The 24,199-nt window shown below is 45.1% G+C and overlaps 1 protein-coding gene across 5 annotated transcripts in view; it reads right to left on the bottom strand.

The window, feature by feature from the left end:
* The window catches only part of LOC139412871 (tensin-1-like), a 192,228-nt gene that overhangs the window by 66,226 nt on the left and 101,803 nt on the right, over positions 1-24,199 (bottom strand). For 4 of the 5 annotated variants that reach the window (XM_071159660.1, XM_071159664.1, XM_071159662.1 and 1 more), the window contains 6 exons: positions 12,946-12,995; positions 4,591-4,762; positions 4,386-4,436; positions 4,019-4,141; positions 2,103-2,167; positions 694-777 (listed from right to left, as the gene is read on the bottom strand). In XM_071159660.1, coding sequence (XP_071015761.1) covers positions 694-777; positions 2,103-2,167; positions 4,019-4,141; positions 4,386-4,436; positions 4,591-4,762; positions 12,946-12,995 — 545 coding nt within the window. Of the gene's footprint in view, positions 1-693; positions 778-2,102; positions 2,168-4,018; positions 4,142-4,385; positions 4,437-4,590; positions 4,763-12,945; positions 12,996-16,714; positions 16,831-24,199 lie in introns of those variants that run through there. The other variant, XM_071159661.1, reaches the window with a different exon arrangement.

Raw genomic sequence — 24,199 nt, 5'->3', positions numbered from 1 at the left:
TGCCAGACCATAATAAGTTCAGACTGCGGGGAACTGGCTGGGGGATAATTATATCTGAGTAAGGAAACAGCAGCTGGTCAGAGGCCTAGTGCTGCTACTGCTGCTGTTGCCTGCTGGATACACCTGGGGTTCCCTTATCTGCCACAAACTATGGATACCGGATCAGTTTGTATTTCTAAGCGCCACTAAGGGTTCCCTTACAAAGCCACCTGTTCAGCATGCCAGATCACTGAGGAGGGGAGGAAGGAACGATGGATAGTAGTGTCAGAATGAACTCTGAAAACCATTTGACCTTTCAGCTCTCAGTGGAATCCTGGAGAATGCAAAAAGCTGCTAGGCTTTCCAAAAAACATTATTCCTCAATTATGTCAATTAGCTTTATTGGGAGGATTAAGGGAACAAAAGGACAGAGGCATTTCCTGTTTGGGACGCACTGGGAGCGAGCGACTGAGGAGAGGAGGATAGCCTTTGAAACAGTGAGAGTTACACCAGGTCATCCATTGACTGGATTCCACTCTGAGAAGTCACGCCCATCCCTTTACCCTTGTTGACTTCTTCAATGAACAGAATGAAGGATACACATTCTAAGAATGGAATCCAGCCGGTTGCTCTCACCAAGGGATCAAACTCATCCAGCCTATAGGAAGTTGTAGGGTGCAAAAACAAGAAGTGAGGTAGTAAGTGGTAACTGACCTTCTCTGGGACGGTTGACCCACAGGAAGTGCTTTGTCTTCGTAGAAGCGCCTCATGGCGAACCTGTCCAGTGCCTGGTCAGCACTGAAGACCACAGGAGAGACAACGGTAATGATCAGCTCTTCTTCACTGAACACATACCATATACTATACAATAAGTTTTCCCTGAAATGACCCTGAAAAGTGTCCTTACGTTGTCTTCTCCCTTAAAAAACATCATTAATCGACCGTGTCCCTTAAGAAGTGTCCTTAATCTACAGCTTTTCATCTTTTGCCATCCCCACAATGCTACAGTATCCCAGTATTATTATCTGATCAATGTACAGATGTAGGATCTTAATTTGATCACCCTGTTGCAGGAAAACTTTCCTGAAGTGTATTTGAGGTTAAAAAGTATTCTGAAGTTCAAAAATGTCCATGAATTATAATCCACATAATAATTCACATGTCCTGTTGCTGCAGGATTATTTTCCTGCTGTAGCAAACTGGCTCAAATAAAGATCCTACATCTGTAACATGTAACGTTTGTTTACTGTTTACTCTTCTAGAATGCCAATGACTCTTAAGCATTAAGCAAGATAGTTATATCTCGGGTATAAAAGAAACAAGTGTGATTTGACCTTTCTTATCTTTACAGGATATGACATATGTAAATCTTCCTGTTTATTGGCCAAACATACACCAGAGCCTGAACAGGATGTTTTAGCATAACAACCACATCAGTGTTTAATTTGAGGCCCGATCCCGATTCCCTTTGGCCTATCTATCTGTTATAGATCTACGTGCTTGTCCTGACATCACCCCATGTTTTTGTCCATGACTTGACCGACATCTCAAGGGGTGAAGCCATTGAAATCAGGGTTGGGGTGAATTCTAATGGAAGTCGGTCAATTCAGGAAGTGATTTGAATTTAAAATCCCAAAATGGAAAAAGCTTTTGACTTATATTGCTTCTCCTTTTTAGCTTATTGAGAAGTCAATTAAAATAGATGGCCTTTTTTGAATTACTGAATTAAAATGACAGTTTACTTCCTGAATTGACTGCCTTCGATTCAAATTGACCCCAACACTGATAGAAAACTCAAAGTAAACGTATAGAATGGACAAATGCCTGTTTGTATTCATCTGGAAATATCTGGGAACTTTAAGGATGTACGGAACTTCAAGCATGGTGGTGATATTGAATGAATACATTGTTCCATGTTGACTAATAACAAACAGGGTACATGAGGTCAGTTTGTCTGCAGTCAGAAGTCTCTGGTACCTGGCTGATATGTTGACTAATAACAAACAGGGTACATGAGGTCAGTTTGTCTGCAGTCAGAAGTCTCTGGTACCTGGCTGATATGTTGACTAATAACAAACAGGGTACATGAGGTCAGTTTGTCTGCAGTCAGAAGTCTCTGGTACCTGGCTGATATGTTGCTGTAATGCATGTAGGCAGCCACCACCACTCCTGTCCTCCCACGGTTCCCCTGCAGAAAGAGAGAGAGAGAGTGGGAGAGAGAGGGAGAGAGGGGGAGGGGAGGGGGGAGAGGGAGAGAGAGAGAGAGGGGGGAGAGGGAGGGAGAGAATAGGGGGAGATAGGGGGGAGAGGGGGAGAGAGGGAGAGAGAAGGGGAGAGAGGGGAGGGAGAGGGAGAGAGGGGGAGGGAGAGGGAGAGAGAGGGGGGAGAGAGAGAGAGAGGGGGGAGAGGGAGGGAGAGAATAGGGGGAGATAGGGGGGAGAGAGGGAGAGAGGGGGAGGGAGAGGGAGAGAGAGGGGGGAGAGGGAGAGCGAGAATAGGGGGAGATAAGGGGGAGAGAGGGAGAGGGAGGGAGGGGGAGGGAGAGAGAGGGGGGAGAGGGAGAGAGAGAATAGGGGGAGATAGGGGGGGAGAGAGGGAGAGAGATGGGGAGAGGGGGTGGATAGGGGGGATGGGGAGAGAGGGAGATATACTTTTTGAGAAAGAATACAAGGCTATTTTTAGTTACACACTTGAAGGCTGAATAATGTTTGTACCTGCAGTGTAGTCATGTAAATGCTGTACAGTGAGTTAGATCTGAGTGACCAGGCTATTTTCAAGCCAAACTGTCACAGATGGAATGTGATCAAACTGCCTGGTTCCATTTATCACAATGACATTGTTTGTGGTCAAATTCAACTGAAGATAGAAATGCAACACTACCGGAGAAACCTTTGACCTCAACTCTGAAACAGCAAGTGGAACATTTCTGACTGGGGCGATAACAAATAGCATTTAGTCAAATTAGGCGTTTCTGAATGGAAGCAGTTTTTCCATCTTGATCAAAAGTTTCAATTTCAGGACGAGGGGGAAAATAAGTGTTGGTAACCATGGGTATGCTCTGTTTGCTACCACTTGTTGTACATATTGAATAAAATGTTCCCCCACAGACTTATCAAGTTACTACTCACTATTCAGCTACATTGACTCAAAGTCTTTAACACTGATTGATAGAGACTTAGATGAAGTTTTTAAAGTCGTTTTTTGGGAAGTTACTGTTGTTGACATTGGATCATTCCTGACAAGTTGTATGATGAATCATTGGGCCTGAGAGGTTGGGGGAGGAGGATGTGCTGCCAAAACACAGGCAGCAGCAGCAACAGCCTCTATTAGAATCAAATGACTCTCATGTTCACTGGATTTCTTTGTGATATATGGCTTCAGTCTAACAGTCTGCAGTTAAGAACCATTTAAATGTTTAACCAGCAATACTAGAATGTGGAGGACTTGTCTTCCAACTACAAGACAGCTTGATTATCCCACTTTGTCCAATGAGGTACAGGGAGACAGTTTGGTGTTTTACCTCGCCAATGAGGATGGAGGACATACAGAGTAGAGTATTCATAGGGGACTTTCTCCCTGGGGCCTGGCTGTCTCCTTTCACACTCTTCAAACAGAGAGCACTCTCTACTGTCCTTAACACAGTGGACCATGGCATACTGTAACACTCCCGGGAAGAAACCCTTCCTTCCTCCCTTCCATGGACTGATCAGTGATCTGTAAGACCACGGGACCCTGTTCCAATACCCTGACTATGTATCCTTCCTTCCTTCCTCCCTTCCATGGACTGATCAGTGATATGTAAGACCACGGGACCCTGTTCCAATACCCTGACTATGTATCCTTCCTTCCTTCCTCCCTTCCCTGGAGTGATCAGTGATCTGTAAGACCACGGGACCCTGTTCCAATACTTTGACTATGTATCCTTCCTTCCTCCCTTCCCTGGAGGGATCAGAGATCTGTAAGACCACAGGACCCTGTTCCAATACCCTGACTATGTATCCCTCCTCCCTTCCCTGGAGTGATGTGTCCGACCACCTACCTTGTTGTGAAGCACCACTACATTGTGTTGGTCAGCATTGAGCCAGGTGTCCATGGCCTTGCACATGCTGCAGATCTTATCCAGGGCAGGAGCATAATGGTCTGGCCAGCCAAACTCCAGCACCTACAGGGGGCCACACAGACCACTATCACATATCAAGACTTCCACCACTACCATTGCATTTAGGAGAGTTGTGTGTGTGTGTGTGTGTGTGTGTGTGTGTGTGTGTGTGTGTGTGTGTGTGTGTGTGTGTGTGTGTGTGTGTGTGTGTGTGTGTGTGTGTGTGTGTGTGTGTGTGTGGGTGCGTGCGTGCGTGCGTGCGTGCGTGCGTGCGTTCGTTCGTGCGTGTGTATTTGTGTGTGTATACCTTGTGGTTAAGCTTGGTGATGTCATTCCTCCGCTCGCTTAGGTTGAGGAGCTGAAATCACAAAATCCACACCAATAAGCATGAGAATGATTCCAGGAAACAGTTGTACATCAGCAACAGGACGTGACAGGGTGCATGAAAAGCCACCACACCAACAGACAGGCCCGGTAGTGAGGTAGAGCAGTGGCAGGACAGGGGGTCTCACCAGATAGTGTTCCCCGTGTTTGGAGGCCAGCATGGAGGCCACCTCCTTGATGTTGGAGGTGTAGCTGCGCTCCTCCGCTCCGCTGGGGAAGGAGACAGAGATGATCCTCTCGGTGATGTACACCAGGTCCACCTCATAGTTCTCATCCATGGCCTGCAGCAGACTGACACTCCTGGGGGGAGGAGAGGAGAGAGGAGAGAGGAGAGAGGAGAGAGGAGAGAGGAGAGGATAGATAGTTAAAGTGATGTACACCAGGTCCACCTCATAGTTCTCATCCATGGCCTGCAGCAGACTGACACTCCTGGGGAGAGGAGAGAGGAGAGAGGAGAGAGGAGAGAGGAGAGAGGAGAGGATAGATAGTTAAAGTGATGTACAACAGATTCACCTCATAGTTCTCATCCATGGCCTGCAACATACACAGTCCTGGGGAGAGGAGAGGAGGGGAAGAGGACAGATAGTTAGATATGTGATGTATACTAGGTCCACCTCATAGTTCTCAGAAGAGAGGAGAGGAGAGGAGAGGAGAGGAGAGGAGATGGGAGAGGAGAGATAGTTAGAGAAATTATGTACACCAGGTCCACCTCACAGTCCTCCTCCATGGCCTGCAGCAGACTAACACTGCTGGGGAGAGGGGGAGTGGAGAGAGGGGGAGATGAGGGGAGAGAGGAGATGAGGGGAGATGAGAGGAGAGCGGAGATGAGGGGAGAGGAGAAGAGGGGAGAGGAGAAGGGAGGAGAGGGAAGAGGTGAGAGAGTTAGAGAGGTGATGTACACCTCATTGTCCTCCTCTATGGCCTGCAGCAGACTGACACTCCTGGGGAGAGGGGGAGTGGAGAGAGGGGGAGATGAGGGGAGAGAGGAGATGAGGGGAGATGAGAGGAGAGAGGAGATGAGGGGCGAGGAGAAGAGGGGAGAGGAGAAGGGAGGAGAGGGAAGAGGTGAGAGAGTTAGAGAGGTGATGTACACCTCATTGTCCTCCTCTATGGCCTGCAGCAGACTGACACTCCTGGGGAGAGGGGGAGTGGAGAGAGGGGGAGATGAGGGGAGAGAGGAGATGAGGGGAGATGAGTGGAGAGAGGAGATGAGGGGAGAGGAGAAGGGAGGAGAGGGAAGAGGTGAGAGTTAGAGAGGTGATGTACACCTCATTGTCCTCCTCTATGGCCTGCAGCAGACTGTCACTCCTGGGGAGGAAGATACTTAGAGTTCTGACAAAATGTTTCAGAGTACTGAGCGCAGATCTAGGATCAGCTTCTCCCTGTCCATATAACCTTGCTCCTTATGATCTAAAAGGTCAAACTGATCCTAGATCACCACTGCTACTCTGTATGAATATGGCCCCTGATATCTTACAGGGTTTGTACATCAGCACTAGGCTATGAAGCTCTTCCTTGGTGGCTCTTGTGTGTGGTATCTATTATCCAGCATATCTTTGATGTATGAGTCTTCAGTACTGACAAACCGATGTGATGTATGTCTATGGTAATTGGAAAGTGGCGTCATATGATATCACACATGTTTTCATAAACATCTTCAATCCTTCAGTTCAGAACAAAGTGTTCTGGAATGATCCAAGCGGGTATTGCGCAATCATTCTGATCAGCTCCCCAAATCCCGACTCCCAGTTGGCTGTTAGATGGGAAACATAGCTGGAGAAACAGGCATGGTTGTCACAGTGATCTGACAACAGGATAGAATACATCCTGATGGGGTTTTGATAGGCCTGTGTCCATGGATTTCAGTGTGTGTTGAGCGCTATGGGCATCAATGAACTGAAACGTGAGGTCAGAGAAACAGGTGTAAACGTGGCCGTATACTGCAGTAGATGAGGAATAGTGACAGCCTGGATAGTGTGACGACCCTCCCACTCTGTCTGCCGTATTTTGTCTTTGTTCTTGTTTCCTTCCTTATTAGGATGCCGGTGGGCGGAGTTGAGAGGGTCGTCAGCTACATGGGAAACACCTGGGCCCAGGTGTTTCCCAGGATAAATACACCCCTTCCCCATTCATGGAGGAGACTCTCTCCATGCAGACATTTGTAGATTGTGTTGTGGTTCTTGTTGACTTTTTGTCTGTTTGCTTTGGCACCTTTCAACACCCTGCATTATCACATTCATGCATGCAAAACACTCACTTACGCTACTGATTACTGATTACACACATCATTGTATATTTTCCTTAGTTGCTTTAGTTAATAAATATCTTTTGTTACTCCTTATCTCCACGTTGTCTCCCTTTGTTATGGGCTTTGAGCCGGTTCGTGACAAGTGGGGGCTCGTCCGGGATCTTTGAACTGTTGGTTTGGGAGACCGTGGAAGTACGTGTTTGTTTGTATATTGTGTTTGAGTTTAATAGGCCCAGTATTGGTTGCCTTTGGTTGGGTTGTGTGCTGCGTTGGAGAGAGTATAATGGTTAGTTTCCAGGCCCTGCCTAGCCTGGAAACGTTTGTTCTACTTTCTTTTGGGACATCAGCCTGAGGTGAGTAATCGGCTGTGTACCTCAGTGGGAGATTTGGGTAGGATAGTGGAACTTGCTACCTGGAGCTATAGCTTTTTTCCCCTGATAGGCTTAGCGACATGTTTCATTTTTGGAATATGTTGGGCATGGTTAATGTTTGTTATTTTTGTGTGGTGTCTGTGGACTGAGCAGTTGTCTCGGGGGCACATCCGTGGCTTGGTGGAATTTACCAGCATGCTGGGGAGTTTTTCCTTGCCAGCGGGCTACAGTGCGTAAATTCCCACTGCAAATCTGCACGAAGACTAGGGTTGAGTTATTGTAGGTTTTGGGGAAGCTCCGTATCTCATCTCTCTTCTGTGGTGCTCAGGGTGATTGTCAATTCTCGGGTTATGGTCTGGTGTGCTCAGCAGAGGGGAAGAGCGAGATTTTTTTTTTTTTTGTGTTTTGTTGTTGTAACTATGGCATCTTATATAGATGAATTCATTCGCTTTCCATCGGAGAAATTGTTAGATTTAGGTACTAAAGAACAGCTGTTGAAGGTCGCTGAACACTACAACGTTGAGATTAGTGATAAACGTCTAAAGAATTCTATTAGGTTGATATTGAAGGCCAATCTGATGGAGAGTGGTATTCTTGAAGTTACCACTGAGCCAGCCTCTGCTGAGAGTTTGTCGTCTCCCCATAACGTTACAATGGCCATTCCATCGGTTAGTCCAAGTAGTCTTCTTTTTGAACAGCAGAAAGAACTGCTTTTGTTACAGCTAGAGCATGATCGGCAAAGTAATCGTGAGAAGCTAGAGCATGATCGTGAGAAGCTAGAGCATGATCATGAGAAGCTAGAGCATGATCGTGTAAAGTATGAAAAGGAATTGGCATTTAAACAAGATATGGAGCGTGCTAAAATCAAGTTGCAACAAGAACGTATAGAGTTGGTTAGGGAAGGAAAGATCTCAGGGGAGAGTTTGTTTTGGGAAGGTGATCCAGATTTACCTAGGGGTAGTTCCTCTTTTGGTCGTGCCCCAGAGACATTTGATATTGTTGGGAACTTACGGTTATTGCCTCAGTTTAATGAAAGGGATCCCGAGACATTCTTTTCGTTGTTTGAGCGTGTTGCTGACGCTAGGAGTTGGCCTGATTCTGACCGCACTTTAATGTTGCAGTGTGTGCTGACTGGTAAAGCGCAGGAAGCATATTCAGCTCTTAGTGTACACGACAGTGCCAATTATGATAAAGTTAAAACAGCTGTGTTACAGATTTATGAATTGGTCCCTGAGGCTTACCGCCAACGATTTAGAACATTAAAAAGGGATGATAAGCAATCTCATGTTGAATTTGCGCGACAATTATCTTTACAGTTTAATCGCTGGTGTTCCGCCTCTGCAGTTGTGACTTTCCAAGGGCTGTGTGATCTGATTATGTTAGAACAATTTAAGGACACAATTCCTGATCGTATTGCCACGTATATTAACGAACAGAAAGTAAAAAATGTCGCTGAAGCTGCGGTTTTGGCGGACGAGTATGTGTTGACTCACAAAAGTGTCTTTGCAGAGCCTCGTATTCGGAAAGAGTGGGGGCGTTCGGATAGATTTGGGCTTCGCTCACCGAGATACTTTGGTTCACGGGCAGAGTTCTATTCAACTAAGGTTGAGCCTGACTCCCATGGTAAAGCTGACTTTGGGCAGGAGTGTCACTACTGTCAAGGTTCAGGTCATTGGAAAAACGAATGTCCACTTCTCAGGTCAAAGGGTGCTTACGCTAAATCCAAGCCTACCGCGTTAGCTGCACCTTTTCCACATCAGTTCACTCATGACTCATTTCCTCAGGCCCAGGAGAATGTGAAAGTCCATATTGATCCAGACTATTTACCTTTTATTACGGAAGGTTTTGTGTCTATGTTAGGAAGTAAAGACCTAGTGCCAGTGAAGATCCTGAGAGACACAGGTGCCTCTGAATCATTTGTGTTGGAATCTGTGTTACCCTTTTCTGCTAAGACTGATTCGGGGAATAGTGTTCTAATTAGGGGAATAGGTTTGAACACTCTGTCAGTTCCATTGCATAAACTGATGCTGGATTGTGGACTGGTGAAAGGTGAAGTTGTTGTGGGAGTGCGGCCTTCGTTGCCTATTGAGGGTATCGACGTTATCCTTGGGAATAACTTGGCTGGTGAGCGTGTATGGCCTGCCGTGTTTCCATCTCTAGTGGTTTCCACTAAGCCGTCATTTGTTGGGATTCCTGATGAGAGTGTACAGAGTTTCCCAGAGGTGTTCTCTGCGTGTGCAGTGACACGTTCTATGAGCCGTGGCGAATTGGTCACTGCGCCGACTAATGATAATAATACAAAGAAGTATGCCACTGTTTTCCCTGTTATTCCGTTATCTGTAACCCGCTCAGATTTAATTAGTGCGCAACGGGATGACCCCACGTTAGAAGAGTTGCGTGACCAAATTGTGCCTGTAGAACAGTTGGGAGATGTCGCCCATGGCTATTTTCTCCAAGAGGATGTCCTGATGAGAAAGTGGGTGTCTCATGATAGTTGTTTTCTGGGGGAGGCAATTAGTCAGGTTGTTGTACCAGTTAAGCTTCGTGACTTGGTGTTGGAAACTTCCCACAGCGACGTTGCTGGACATATGGGGGTGAGGAAAACCTACAATCGCATTTTAAGACATTTCTTTTGGCCTAGATTAAAGAGGGATGTTTCTGATTTTATAAAAACTTGTCACACCTGTCAATTAACTGGTAAGCCTAATCAAGCTATTAAACCGGTACCATTGTTTCCTATTCCTGTACTCAGCCAACCTTTTGAGTATCTGATTATTGACTGTGTGGCTCCCCTGCCTCGTTCTAAAAAGGGTAGCAGTTACCTGTTCACTGTGATGTGTCAGACCACTAGGTTTCCTGCTGCCTATCCTCTCCGATCTATCACAACTAAATCTGTGTTAAAAGCTTTGACTCAGTTTCTCTCATTGTTTGGAATCCCTAAGGTCATTCAGAGTGATCAAGGATCGAATTTCACCTCTAATCTGTTTAGTCAGGTTCTTCAACAGCTCCATATTAAACACAATTTGTCTAGCGCCTATCACGCGCAAAGTCAAGGAGCACTGGAACGTTTCCATCAAACTCTAAAGCCTTTATTGAGAGCTTATTGTACTGAGATGGATAAGGATTGGGAGGAGGGGTTGCCTTGGTTACTGTTAGCCGCTAGGGAGGTTTCACAGGAGAGCACGGGTTTCAGTCCAAATGACCTTGTGTTTGGACATAGGGTGCGTGGACTTTTATCTGTTCTCCAGGATGACTGGAAGTCTCCCGAGCCTCCTCAGTCCCTGTTATCGTATGTGTGTGATTTCCGGAGACGGCTGTATGCCGCTGGTGAAATGGCTAAAGAGAAGTTATCATCTTCACAGGAGAGGATGAAGGGCATATTTGATCGCCGAGCTGAGCCTCGTCAATTTAGTCCGGGTGACCAGGTTCTTGCTCTGTTGCCAATTGTTGGTTCTCCTTTTCAAGCCAAGTTTCAAGGTCCATATACAGTGTTGCGCCAGTACACTGAGCAAAATTATCTAGTGGCCACTCCAGAACGAAGGAAAGCACACCAGCTGTGCCATGTAAATCTGTTAAAACCCTATTATGCACGTTCCTCTGAGACTGAACAGTGGGATTCTGCAGAGGACGCTAAACCTGTTCTTTTGGCTGATACCGTTGTTTCCTTGGGTTCTTGTCGTGCTAGATCTGTGCATGAGGAGGAAGATGTTCCTGGTCCTGACGATTGTATATTGCAGGGTAGATTGAAAAATTCAGAAACACTGGATATCTTAGACAGTCTTCTCACTCACCTACCTGTTGATGGGCGGAAAGAGATGGTTGGTCTGATTCAGAGATTTCCAGGTTTGTTTTCTGATACACCTACACGTACAAACTTAATGGAACATGATATTGACATTGGAGATGCTGACCCCATTCGTCAGCGGTTCTATAGAGTTTCTTCAGAGAAACTACGTTGTCTGGATGCTGAGGTCAAGTACATGCTGGAGAGTAAGATAGCAGAGCCTTCTTTCTCCAGTTGGGCTTCTCCCTGTATCTTGGTCAGTAAACCGGATGGAAGAAACCGATTTTGTACGGACTAACGTAAGGTAAACAGTGTCACAAAGCCAGATTCATTTCCTCTTCCTAGGATGGAGGACTGTGTTGATCAAGTCGGTGCAGCTAAGTTTGTGAGCAAATTTGACCTGTTAAAAGGCTATTGGCAGGTGCCACTGACGACTAGGGCACGTGAAATCTCTGCCTTTATTACACCCTTTGGTCTGTACTCATATTCGGTTATGAGTTTCGGTCTGCGTAATGCACCTGCGACTTTTCAGCGACTTATGAACAGGGTTGTCGCCGGTCTGACCGGGTGCGCTGTTTATTTGGACGATGTAGTGATATATGCAGATACTTGGGAAGAACATCTGTCCCGTATTCAAGCCTTGTTCGAGCGTCTGGCTGCGGCTCGCCTCACAATCAATCTGGCTAAATGTGAGTTTGCTCAGGCAACCGTTACATACCTTGGAAAAGTGGTTGGGCAGGGTGAGGTGCGTCCTGTTCGGGCGAAAGTGGTGGCTATTGATGCTTTTCCATCACCAACTACTAAAAAGGAACTGATGCGTTTCTTGGGCATGATTGGTTATTACCGTAGTTTTTGTAGTAACTTCTCTACTGTGGTCGCTCCCTTGACAGATATGCTGAAAGCTAAGGCTGTTTACGTTTGGTCTACTCGTTGTCAACACGCTTTTGAAGAGGCAAAGAGGTTGCTTACCTCAACTCCGGTGCTGGCTGCTCCTCGCATGGATTTGTCATTTACCTTGCAGGTGGATGCTAGTCATGTGGGGGCAGGTGCAGTTTTGCTGCAAGCAGATGTGTCTGGGGTTGAGAGGCCTGTTAGTTTCTTTTCCAAAAAGTTTAACGATTATCAGTTGAACTATTCGGTTATTGAAAAGGAAGCACTAGCACTAATTTGGGCGCTACAACACTTCGAAGTGTATGTCGGGTCGGGGGTAGTACCTATTGTGGTCTACACCGACCATAACCCCCTCACTTTTTTGAGGTCCATGATGTGTCCAAACCAGAGGATAATGCGATGGTGTTTATTTTTACAATCATTCCATCTCGATGTGCGGCACATCAGGGGATCTGAAAACGTGATTGCTGATGCGCTCTCTCGTGCACCCTGCTCCTAAATGTTTACGGGACTGAACATTGCTTCCTATTGTCATGTTCTCTCTGTCCTGTCTGCTCCCTCCTGGTCTTGTTTTCTTCGTTCCTCTTAAATGTTGCTTCCTGTGCGAAGGTTGCTGAGGTTTGGGTAGGAGGTTGGCTGGGGCAAATTGTAAGTGTAAACACATAACCCCTCACCAATTTGGGACTGCAGGGGCTGGTATGTTGTTCCGGGGTCCTTGTTGGTCCCCGGTTTTATGGGGGGGAATGTGACGACCCTCCCACTCTGTCTGCCGTATTTTGTCTTTGTTCTTGTTTCCTTCCTTATTAGGATGCCGGTGGGCGGAGTTGAGAGGGTCGTCAGCTACATGGGAAACACCTGGGCCCAGGTGTTTCCCAGGATAAATACACCCCTTCCCCATTCATGGAGGAGACTCTCTCCATGCAGACATTTGTAGATTGTGTTGTGGTTCTTGTTGACTTTTTGTCTGTTTGCTTTGGCACCTTTCAACACCCTGCATTATCACATTCATGCATGCAAAACACTCACTTACGCTACTGATTACTGATTACACACATCATTGTATATTTTCCTTAGTTGCTTTAGTTAATAAATATCTTTTGTTACTCCTTATCTCCACGTTGTCTCCCTTTGTTACGGGCTTTGAGCCGGTTCGTGACAATAGTGAGGGAAAGACAGTGGTCTCTCTTACCGTGATGGCCTTCGTCTAGTCTGCTCACTCTTACAGGACCTTGGGGTTCCCTACAGAGAACACAGAGAAGATAGAGCACACACACAGTCTCCTTGATCAACTTGCCATTGTTTGTGTTTGACGTAAGTGTGCGAGTGAGTGTAATACACAACTGCATTGTAAATTCCACATTAAAGCACACTGCATCCATCCAAACACAACTGGATGGAATTTAGCCATGATGAGATGCGTCCATTGCGTTGAAATAACATGATATCCCTGGGGACTTACTTGTACCCAGTGTCCCCATCCTCAGTCTAACTATAGAGAGAAAAGCAGTGGAGAATATCGAGGATTCATTTCAACAACGAGGGTGATTAGCAGTAGACAATAGATCACAGTGTTCAGACACAAAGTGCTGTGTTCTAAAATAGATGCTGGTGCTTTAAACACATAGTATTACCATGGTATTAGCCTGTCTATGACCCTGGTGACAGGGTGGTGATGGGTTGGTTGGTTAGTGGCATGTGGCATGTGGCAACAGTCTTAAACAGCTTTCTTTGCTCATCTCCTCATCTCCTCGTCTCCTTTCCTTCATGGTAATGTAATCCAGCAACATTAGGAAACATCTAATTACTGATAATTGGTTGTTTCCTGTTACAGTAATCCAAAAGACATCACATACTTGACGTGTACTGCAACCAAGCAGCCAACCAGCACACTCCTGGCACAGGCTGCAGGTTGAAACGGTCAGTTTGATACGCTAGCAAAGTACTGTATGTTTGAAATGTGAAAATACCCAAACATTTAAAGTTAGCCTGTACAGTACATAGCTGTCTATCTGTCTGTGTTTGACTCTTCTGTAAGAGTTACATTGACTACATTCTGCCATCTGTCTGTCCATGGTCACGAAGACAGGGAGATGAGGACAGGGAGACGTCTACCTATACTGGGACATCAGTAGGGCTACCTTTAGTGATTCAACATCCTTTTTACCACAAGGCAAGCACTGCCTTCCCCATCTGGCTGGAGAAATACACAGCACTATGTGAAGGAGGACACAGAGGACCTGAACAGAACAGAAAGTTATGTACACAGTACAGAGCTCTGTGTTGCCATTGTTCCATTCATTTCTCTGTGATGAAACTAATCCTCGTCAGGCAAAAGGAAAACCCATTATTCATAGTGATGTGACTAGAAACAGATGCTGCCTGCTGGAACCAAGGACACTGTTGCTCGAAAACTGCAACAATATGTCTGTTCACAGGGGACAAGAGTGACAATTACGTAAGAACAAGGTCTCTTGCATCACACACATGGCATGGACACACGCAGAACTAAACGTGTACACACAACACAACCACCAAGCCTCTCATACAATCTGTGTCCAACCGTCCACACACACACACACACACACACACACACACACACACACTAAGTGACTGTTAGTGTGTGTGTGTGTGTGTGTGTCCTACGTTCCCACCTCAGTAATACTCATCACAGTTATCAAAACCAGCTGTAAAGATACTCTACCCAGCAGGACCAACAAACTACCAACAAGAGAATCCCAGAGAGACAGGAAGAAGACATTCCATGTAAGACCACAACACACAGAGAGACAGGAGGAAGACATTCAATGTAAGACCACAACACACAGAGAGACAGGAGGAAGACATTCAATGTAAGACCACAACACACAGAGAGACAGGAGGAAGACATTCAATGTAAGACCACAACACACAGAGAGACAGGAGGAAGACATTCAATGTAAGACCACAACACACAGAGAGACAGGAGGAAGACATTCAATGTAAGACCACAACACACAGAGAGACAGGAGGAAGACATTCAATGTAAGACCACAACACACAGAGAGACAGGAGGAAGACATTCAATGTAAGACCACAACACACAGAGAGACAGGAGGAAGACATTCAATGTAAGACCACAACACACAGAGAGACAGGAGGAAGACATTCAATGTAAGACCACAACACACAGAGAGACAGGAGGAAGACATTCAATGTAAGACCACAACACACAGAGAGACAGGAGGAAGACATTCAATGTAAGACCACAACACACAGAGAGACAGGAGGAAGACATTCAATGTAAGACCACAACACACAGAGAGACAGGAGGAAGACATTAAATCTAAGACCACAACACACAGAGAGACAGGAGGAAGACATTCAATGTAAGACCACAACACACAGAGAGACAGGAGGAAGACATTCAATGTAAGACCACAACACACAGAGAGACAGGAGGAAGACATTCAATGTAAGACCACAACACACAGAGAGACAGGAGGAAGACATTCAATGTAAGACCACAACACACAGAGAGACAGGAGGAAGACATTCAATGTAAGACCACAACACACAGAGAGACAGGAGGAAGACATTCAATGTAAGACCACAACACACAGAGAGACAGGAGGAAGACATTCAATGTAAGACCACAACACACAGAGAGACAGGAAAAAGACATTCAATGTAAGACCACAACACACAGAGAGACAGGAGGAAGACATTCAATGTAAGACCACAACACACAGAGAGACAGGAGGAAGACATTCAATGTAAGACCACAACACACAGAGAGACAGGAGGAAGACATTCAATGTAAGACCACAACACACAGAGAGACAGGAGGAAGACATTCAATGTAAGACCACAACACACAGAGAGACAGGAGGAAGACATTCAATGTAAGACCACAACACACAGAGAGACAGGAGGAAGACATTCAATGTAAGACCACAACACACAGAGAGACAGGAAAAAGACATTCAATGTAAGACCACAACACACAGAGAGACAGGAGGAAGACATTCAATGTAAGACCACAACACACAGAGAGACAGGAGGAAGACATTCAATGTAAGACCACAACACACAGAGAGACAGGAGGAAGACATTCAATGTAAGACCACAACACACAGAGAGACAGGAGGAAGACATTCAATGTAAGACCACAACACACAGAGAGACAGGAGGAAGACATTCAATGTAAGACCACAACACACAGAGAGACAGGAGGAAGACATTCAATGTAAGACCACAACACACAGAGAGACAGGAGGAAGACATTCAATGTAAGACCACAACACACAGAGAGACAGGAGGAAGACATTCAATGTAAGACCACAACACACAGAGAGACAGGAAAAAGACATTCAATGTAAGACCACAACACACAGAGAGACAGGAGGAAGACATTCAATGTAAGACCACAACACACAGAGAGACAGGAAAAAGACATTCAATGTAAGACCACAACACACAGAGAGACGGGAAAAAGACATTCAATGTAAGACCACAACACACAGAGAGACAGGAGGAAGACATTCAATGTAAGACCACAACACACAGAGAAACAGGAGGAAGACATTCAATGTAAGACCACAACACACAGAGAGACAGGAAAAAGACACACAAAACGTGGAAAACAAAGTTTAACCTAAAACCAATGACATGGTGAAATGTTTTTGTGATTTCACATTGAATTCACAATAGTTGACAACTCAACCAAATATAAATCAAAACTAGACATTGAGCTGACGTCTGTTGCCATTGGGTAATGCAACAACATAAGGACAAACTCATTATTAAAGGGGAATTTCACCCAAAACATACAACTTCATATGCCATTCCTCAAGGCACCCTAGATCCCCTAAATACACCCAAATACAAAGTAGTGTGTTTGACAGCAGGGAAACATACACTAAAAAGCCAGATTTGCTCGTCATCCCACCAGGTACACTTCCAGAGTGGGCGTGGCCTACCTTAAATAGGTACTCAGCACTCCGCCTCCAGGAATTGCGGAAGGAGGTGAGGCGCCTGCGGAGGGCGCCACCTGAGGTCATGGCTGGACTGGTCTGGTCTGGACCAGGGTCCCTCTCGCTCTAGCCCTTCTTTGTTCACCCTATCGCCCTGGGGAAAGCTTCAATGACCAAACGCCTTGGTTGTCAATCACAGAGAAACACCTGGAGTCTAATATCCATATTCGTTTCCTTCCAAGAGACGACGAAGATCTTGTTGTATATGTCCAGTTTGTTCTTTTTTGTTTATTCCTTTGTCATGATGGGACTCTCTCCTCAAAAAGTCTCAGCTCCCCCCAAAACAGGTTCCAGCTCAGTCTTTAACGCTCTCAGTCTTTAACGCTATTCTTCTCCTCCGTGCCTCTCGTTTGTCTTTCCCTTTAGTGCTTATTCTTTCTCCTCTCCCGCCCACTTTTGGTTTCTCCCTTCCCTCTTTCTTATTATGCCTCATTATTTCTTCTTTCTCTCTCCCTCTCTCCCTCTCTCCCTCTCTCTCTCTCTCTCTCTCTTCCTCCCTCTCTCTCTATCTCTCTCTCTCTCTCTCTCTCTCTCTCTCTCCCTCTCTCTCTCTCTCTCCCTCTCTCCCTCTCTCACTCTCTCCCTCTCTCTCTCTCCCTCCCTCTCCCTCTCCCTCTCTCTCTCTTCCTCCCTCTCTCTCTCTCTCTCTCTCTCTCTCTCTCTCTCTCTCTCTCTCTCTCTCTCTCTCTCTCTCTCTCTCTCTCTCTCTCTCTGTGTGTGTGTGTGTGTGTGTGTGTGTGTGTGTGTGTGTGTGCGTGTGGTCCCCCTCTAAATACTACTACGTCTCCAAGTTAATTAAATGTACTTATTGTAAAGTGACACCACCACATTGTGCTAGTGTGAATGCCTTGGAACAGTGGGACTACGAGAGGTCGTTTGTTGGCTAACACTCTTCCCGAAACCCATCCGTTGACCCTTAGCTACCAATTACACATTTCCAGAGTAATTCCAGAGAGAGCTGGTGTTTCCCTCTATCGTATATATGTGTAACCCTGACTGCTCCCTATAACACTGATGCTCTTATATACCAGGGATTCAGAGTTGAGAGCAGAACTACTTTCCTCCAGTGCTGACTGAGGTCAGAGAGAGGGGAAGAGCTGAGGAATACAGGAGACCACTGAAACCAGATGATTTTCTCTCTCTAAAGTGTGCTTCCTAGTGTCACAAACAGTGAGGAGGAGGAGGAACCACTGTGTTATGTGGATGTGTGTTAGGTGAATGTGTGTTAGGTAAATGTGTGTTAGGTAAATGTGTGTTAGGTTAATGTGTGTTAGGTTAATTTGTGTTAGGTTAATGTGTGTTAGGTTAATGTGTGTTAGGTTCATGTGTGTTAGGTTAATGTGTGTTAGGTACATTTGTGTTAGGTTAATGTGTGTTAGGTAAATGTGTGTTAGGTTAATGTGTGTTAGGTTAATTTGTGTTAGGTTAATGTGTGTTAGGTTAATGTGTATTAGGTTAATGTGTGTTAGGTTCATGTGTGTTAGGTTAATGTGTGTTAGGTACATTTGTGTTAGGTTAATGTGTGTTAGGTTAATGTGTGTTAGGTAAATGTGTGTTAGGTAAATGTGTGTTAGGTTAATGTGTGTTAGGTTAATGTGTATTAGGTTAATGTGTGTTAGGTTCATGTGTGTTAGGTTAATGTGTGTTAGGTTAATGTGTGTTAGGTTAATTTGTGTTAGGTTAATGTGTGTTAGGTTAATGTGTATTAGGTTAATGTGTGTTAGGTTCATGTGTGTTAGGTTAATGTGTGTTAGGTACATTTGTGTTAGGTTAATGTGTGTTAGGTTAATGTGTGTTAGGTAAATGTGTGTTAGGTAAATGTGTGTTAGGTTAATGTGTGTTAGGTTAATGTGTATTAGGTTAATGTGTGTTAGGTTCATGTGTGTTAGGTTAATGTGTGTTAGGTTAATGTGTGTTAGGTAAATGTGTGTTAGGTTAATGTGTGTTAGGTTAATGTGTGTTAGGTTAATGTGTGTTAGGTACATTTGTGTTAGGTTAATGTGTGTTAGGTACATTTGTGTTAGGTTAATGTGTGTTAGGTACATTTGTGTTAGGTTAATGTGTGTTAGGTACATTTGTGTTAGGTTAATGTGTGTTAGGTACATTTGTGTTAGGTTAATGTGTGTTAGGTACATTTGTGTTAGGTTCATGTGTGTTAGGTTAATGTGTGTTAGGTTAATGTGTGTTAGGTAAATGTGTGTTAGGTTAATGTGTGTTAGGTTAATGTGTGTTAGGTACATTTGTGTTAGGTTAATGTGTGTTAGGTTAATGTGTGTTAGGTTAATGTGTGTTAGGTACATTTGTGTTAGGTTAATGTGTGTTAGGTACATTTGTGTTAGGTTAATGTGTGTTAGGTACATTTGTGTTAGGTTAATGTGTGTTAGGTACATTTGTGTTAGGTTAATGTGTGTTAGGTACATTTGTGTTAGGTTAATGTGTGTTAGGTACATTTGTGTTAGGTTCATGTGTGTTAGGTTCATGTGTGTTAGGTTAATGTGTGTTAGGTTAATGTGTGTTAGGTAAATGTGTGTTAGGTTAATGTGTGTTAGGTTAATGTGTGTTAGGTTAATGTGTGTTAGGTACATTTGTGTTAGGTTAATGTGTGTTAGGTACATTTGTGTTAGGTTGATGTGTGTTAGGTTGATGTGTGTTAGGTTAATGTGTGTTAGGTTAATGTGTGTTAGGTTTATGTGTGTTAGGTTAATGTGGGTTAGGTTAATGTGTGTTAGGTAAATGTGTGTTAGGTTAATGTGTGTTAGGTTAATGTGTGTTAGGTTAATGTGTGTTAGGTACATTTGTGTTAGGTTAATGTGTGTTAGGTTAATGTGTGTTAGGTAAATGTGTGTTAGGTTAATGTGTGTTAGGTACATTTGTGTTAGGTTAATGTGTGTTAGGTACATTTGTGTTAGGTTAATGTGTGTTAGGTACATTTGTGTTAGGTTAATGTGTGTTAGGTACATTTGTGTTAGGTTAATGTGTGTTAGGTTGATGTGTGTTAGGTTAATGTGTGTTAGGTTAATGTGTGTTAGGTTAATGTGTGTTAGGTAAATGTGTATTAGGTTCATGTGTGTTGGGTTAATGTGTGTTAGGTAAATGTGTGTTAGGTTCATGTGTGTTAGGTTAATGTGTGTTAGGTTAATGTGTGTTAGGTACATTTGTGTTAGGTTAATGTGTGTTAGGTACATTTGTGTTAGGTTAATGTGTGTTAGGTACATTTGTGTTAGGTTAATGTGTGTCAGGTACATTTGTGTTAGGTTAATGTGTGTTAGGTACATTTGTGTTAGGTTAATGTGTGTTAGGTTAATGTGTGTTAGGTACATTTGTGTTAGGTTAATGTGTGTTAGGTTAATGTGTGTTAGGTTAATGTGTGTTAGGTACATTTGTGTTAGGTTAATGTGTGTTAGGTACATTTGTGTTAGGTTAATGTGTGTTAGGTACATTTGTGTTAGGTTAATGTGTGTTAGGTTAATGTGTGTTAGGTTAATGTGTGTTAGGTTAATGTGTGTTAGGTACATTTGTGTTAGGTTAATGTGTGTAAGGTACATTTGTGTTAGGTTAATGTGTGTTAGGTACATTTGTGTTAGGTTAATGTGTGTTAGGTACATTTGTGTTAGGTTAATGTGTGTTAGGTACATTTGTGTTAGGTTAATGTGTGTTAGGTTAATGTATGTTAGGTAAATGTGTGTTAGGTTCATGTGTGTTAGGTTAATGTGTGTTAGATTAATGTGTGTTAGGTTAATGTGTATTAGGTTCATGTGTGTTAGGTTCATGTGTGTCGTCATCCCCACCAGCACTACACAGCTGGTTCAAATAGCTTTGATGATTTGAATCAGCTGTATAGTGCCAGGGCAAAAACCAAAATGTGCTCATCCTCTCCTCTCCTCTCCTCAGCTCTCTTATCCTCTTCAACTCCTTTCATCTTCTCCTCTCCTCCCTCAGCTCTCCCATCTTCTCTTCAACTCCTCTCATCTCCTCTCCTCCCTCAGCTCTCCTATCTTCTCTTCAACTCCTCTCATCTCCTCTCCTCCCTCAGCTCTCCTCTCCTAAGCTCTACTCTCTTCTCTTCAACTCTCCTCATCTCCTCCTCTCCTCTCCTCTCCTCTCCTCTCCTCTCCTCTCCTCTCCTCACCAATCACGTCAGAGCCATCCCAGGGACTGCGTCTGGAGCTACAGTAAGTGTGACTTAAATCGACCCAGAGCCTCCCAGGTGGCACAGTGGTCTAAGGCACTGCACCCCGGGCTAGCTGTGCCACCAGAGACTCTGGGTTCGAGCCCAGGCTCTGTCGCAGCGGGCCGCGACCGGGAGGTGGGGCGACGCACAATTGGCTTAGCGTCGTCCGGGTTAGGGAGGGTTTGGCCGGTAGGGATATCCTTGTCTCATCGCTCACTAGCGTCTCCTGTGGCGGGCTGGGCACAGTGCACACTGACCAGGTGGCCAGGTGTACAGTGTTTCCGCCGACACATTGGTGCGGCTGGCTTCCGGGTTGGATGCGCGCTGGGTTAAGAATCAGTGCGGCTTGGTTGGGTTGTGTTTTGGAGGACGCATGGCTCTCGACCTTCGTCTCTCCCGAGTCCGTACGGGATTTGTAGCGATGAGACGAGACAGTAACTACTACCAATTGGATACCACGAAAAAGGGGGTAAAAAAATAATACAATTTAAAAAATCTACCCAGGGTGCATTTGGCCTGACCTGGCCGCACCACACTGACTCAATTACAGGCACAATGGGATGCTCTCACTCACAACAACTATGGATAGGACATCTCCTATTGGCTAACCAAATAAATATTCCACCATCACTTCCTCTCTCTAAAGCGTTAGTACTGCTGTCTCTGTAATTCTATAATAGGAACACTAAACTCCCTCCTCCTCCTAATCTGACATTTTGGGATGAACCTGGAAGCTTTTCAGGGACACCATGTCACACGCTCTCCTGTTTTTAGTCCACTGTCACCAGCTTTCTGTCTCGTTGTCTAACCCTAAGCCTTATAAACCAGAACATCCAACCTACTGTCTGCCCCCCCCCCCCTCTCTCTCTCTCTCTCTCTCTCACACACACACACTCTCACTCTCTCTCTCACACACAGACTCACAGTCCCTCACTCTCTCTCTCACCCCCCCCCCTCTCTCTCTCTCTCTCTCACACACACACACTCTCACTCTCTCTCTCACACACAGACTCACAGTCCCTCACTCTCTCTCTCACCCCCCCCCCCCCCCCTCTCTCTCTCTTTCACACACACACACTCTCACTCTCTCTCTCACACACAGACTCACAGTCCCTCACTCTCTCTCTCCCCCCCTCTCTCTCTCTCTCTCTCACACACACACACACTCTCACTCTCTCTCTCACACACAGACTCACAGTCCCTCACTCTCTCTCCCCCCCCCCCGTCTCTCTCTCTCTCTCTCTCACACACACACACTCTCACTCTCTCTCTCACACACAGACTCACAGTCCCTCACTCTCTCTCTCACCCCCCCTCTCTTTCTCTCTCCCCACCTCTCACTCCCTCTTCTCTTATTTTATCTCTTTCCCTCCTCCTCTCTCTCTCTCTCTCTCCCCACCTCTCACTCCCTCTTCTCTTATTGTATCTCTCTCCCTCCTCGTCTCTCTCTCTCTCCCCACCTCTCACTCCCTCTTCTCTTATTTTATCTCTCTCCCTCCTCCTCTCTCTGTCTCTCTCCCCACCTCTCACTCCCTCTTTTCTTATTGTATCTCTCTCCCTCCTCCTCTCTCTGTCTCTCTCCCCACCTCTCACTCCCTCTTCTCTTATTGTATCTCTCTCCCTCCTCCTCTCTCTGTCTCTCTCCCCACCTCTCACTCCCTCTTCTCTTATTGTATCTCTCTCCCTCCTCCTCTCTCTGTCTCTCTCCCCACCTCTCACTCCCTCTTCTCTTATTGTATCTCTCCCTCCTCCTCTCTCTATCTCTCTCCCCACCTCTCACTCCATCTTCTCTTATTGTATCTCTCTCCCTCCTCCTCTCTCTGTCTCTCTCCCCACCTCTCACTCCCTCTTCTCTTATTGTATCTCTCTCCCTCCTCGTCTCTCTCTCTCTCCCCACCTCTCACTCCCTCTTCTCTTATTTTATCTCTCTCCCTCCTCCTCTTTCTGTCTCTCTCCCCACCTCTCACTCCCTCTTCTCTTATTGTATCTCTCTCCATCCTCCTCTCTCTCTCTCCCCACCTCTCACTCCCTCTTCTCTTATTGTATCTCTCTCCCTCCTCGTCTCTCTCTCTCTCCCCACCTCTCACTCCCTCTTCTCTTATTTTATCTCTCTCCCTCCTCCTCTCTCTGTCTCTCTCCCCACCTCTCACTCCCTCTTCTCTTATTGTATCTCTCTCCCTCCTCCTCTCTCTCTCTCCCCACCTCTCACTCCCTCTTCTCTTATTTTATCTCTCTCCCTCCTCCTCTCTCTGTCTCTCTCCCCACCTCTCACTCCCTCTTCTCTTATTGTATCTCTCTCCCTCCTCGTCTCTCTCTCTCTCCCCACCTCTCACTCCCTCTTCTCTTATTTTATCTCTCTCCCTCCTCCTCTCTCTCTCCCCACCTCTCACTCCCTCTTCTCTTATTTTATCTCTCTCCCTTCTCCTCTCTCTGTCTCTCTCCCCACCTCTCACTCCCTCTTCTCTTATTTTATCTCTCTCCCTCCTCGTCTCTCTCTCTCTCCCCACCTCTCACTCCATCTTCTCTTATTTTATCTCTCTCCCTCCTCCTCTCTCTTTGGGATTCTAAAAAACCTCAAGCTGTGTAGCTTCCCTCCACCTACCATACATGGGTATAAAGTATGTACTGTGTGTACAGTAGGGGAGAGTGGGGTAAGTTGAGCCAAAGCGGTAAGTTGAGCCACCCTTGTTTCTAGGAAACCATAAACAACATGTATCATTTGACCAAATATTTAGGAAGAGGTCATCATTTCATGGAGTCTTTATAAGAAGAAACCACATGAAAAAAGTGGTAAGCAAGTCAAGTCCCCAAAAATTAAGTCAAATTCATTTATTGTGTTAGAGGTTTAATGATGTTTGTATTTAAAGCAAAGTAGATATTTTGAAGATATACATCAGTTGGGGTCTCTATAAGCTTCAATATGAGGTCCTGATCCTAGCATGAAAGTGCATCCTCGTAGCTGTGTGGGCTAATATAGTCAAAATGTTTGCCTCGCGGTAAGTTGAGCTAATGGTTGAGCCAATGGCAAGTCGAGCAAATTGAAGTGTTTTCTTACCAGGCATAACGCAAAGACATTATCGCTGGGATGAGGTACTGTAACAACAGGGCCTGGCCTATGTTAATATTGTATAATAAAATGTAGAACATTTTTGTTCAGTGTTAAGCCTGTGTTAAAATATCCTTAAGATTATTAAAAGACAAAGTGATTGTGATTGTGTTTGGAAAATAAAGATAGACATGGTTTTAAAATGGTTGTGGTA

This window comes from Oncorhynchus clarkii, chromosome 7 (assembly GCF_045791955.1).
Source record: "Oncorhynchus clarkii lewisi isolate Uvic-CL-2024 chromosome 7, UVic_Ocla_1.0, whole genome shotgun sequence".
In the NCBI taxonomy this organism is placed as follows: Eukaryota; Metazoa; Chordata; class Actinopteri; order Salmoniformes; family Salmonidae; genus Oncorhynchus; species Oncorhynchus clarkii.
This window is presented reverse-complemented; position numbering and strand designations above follow the sequence as displayed.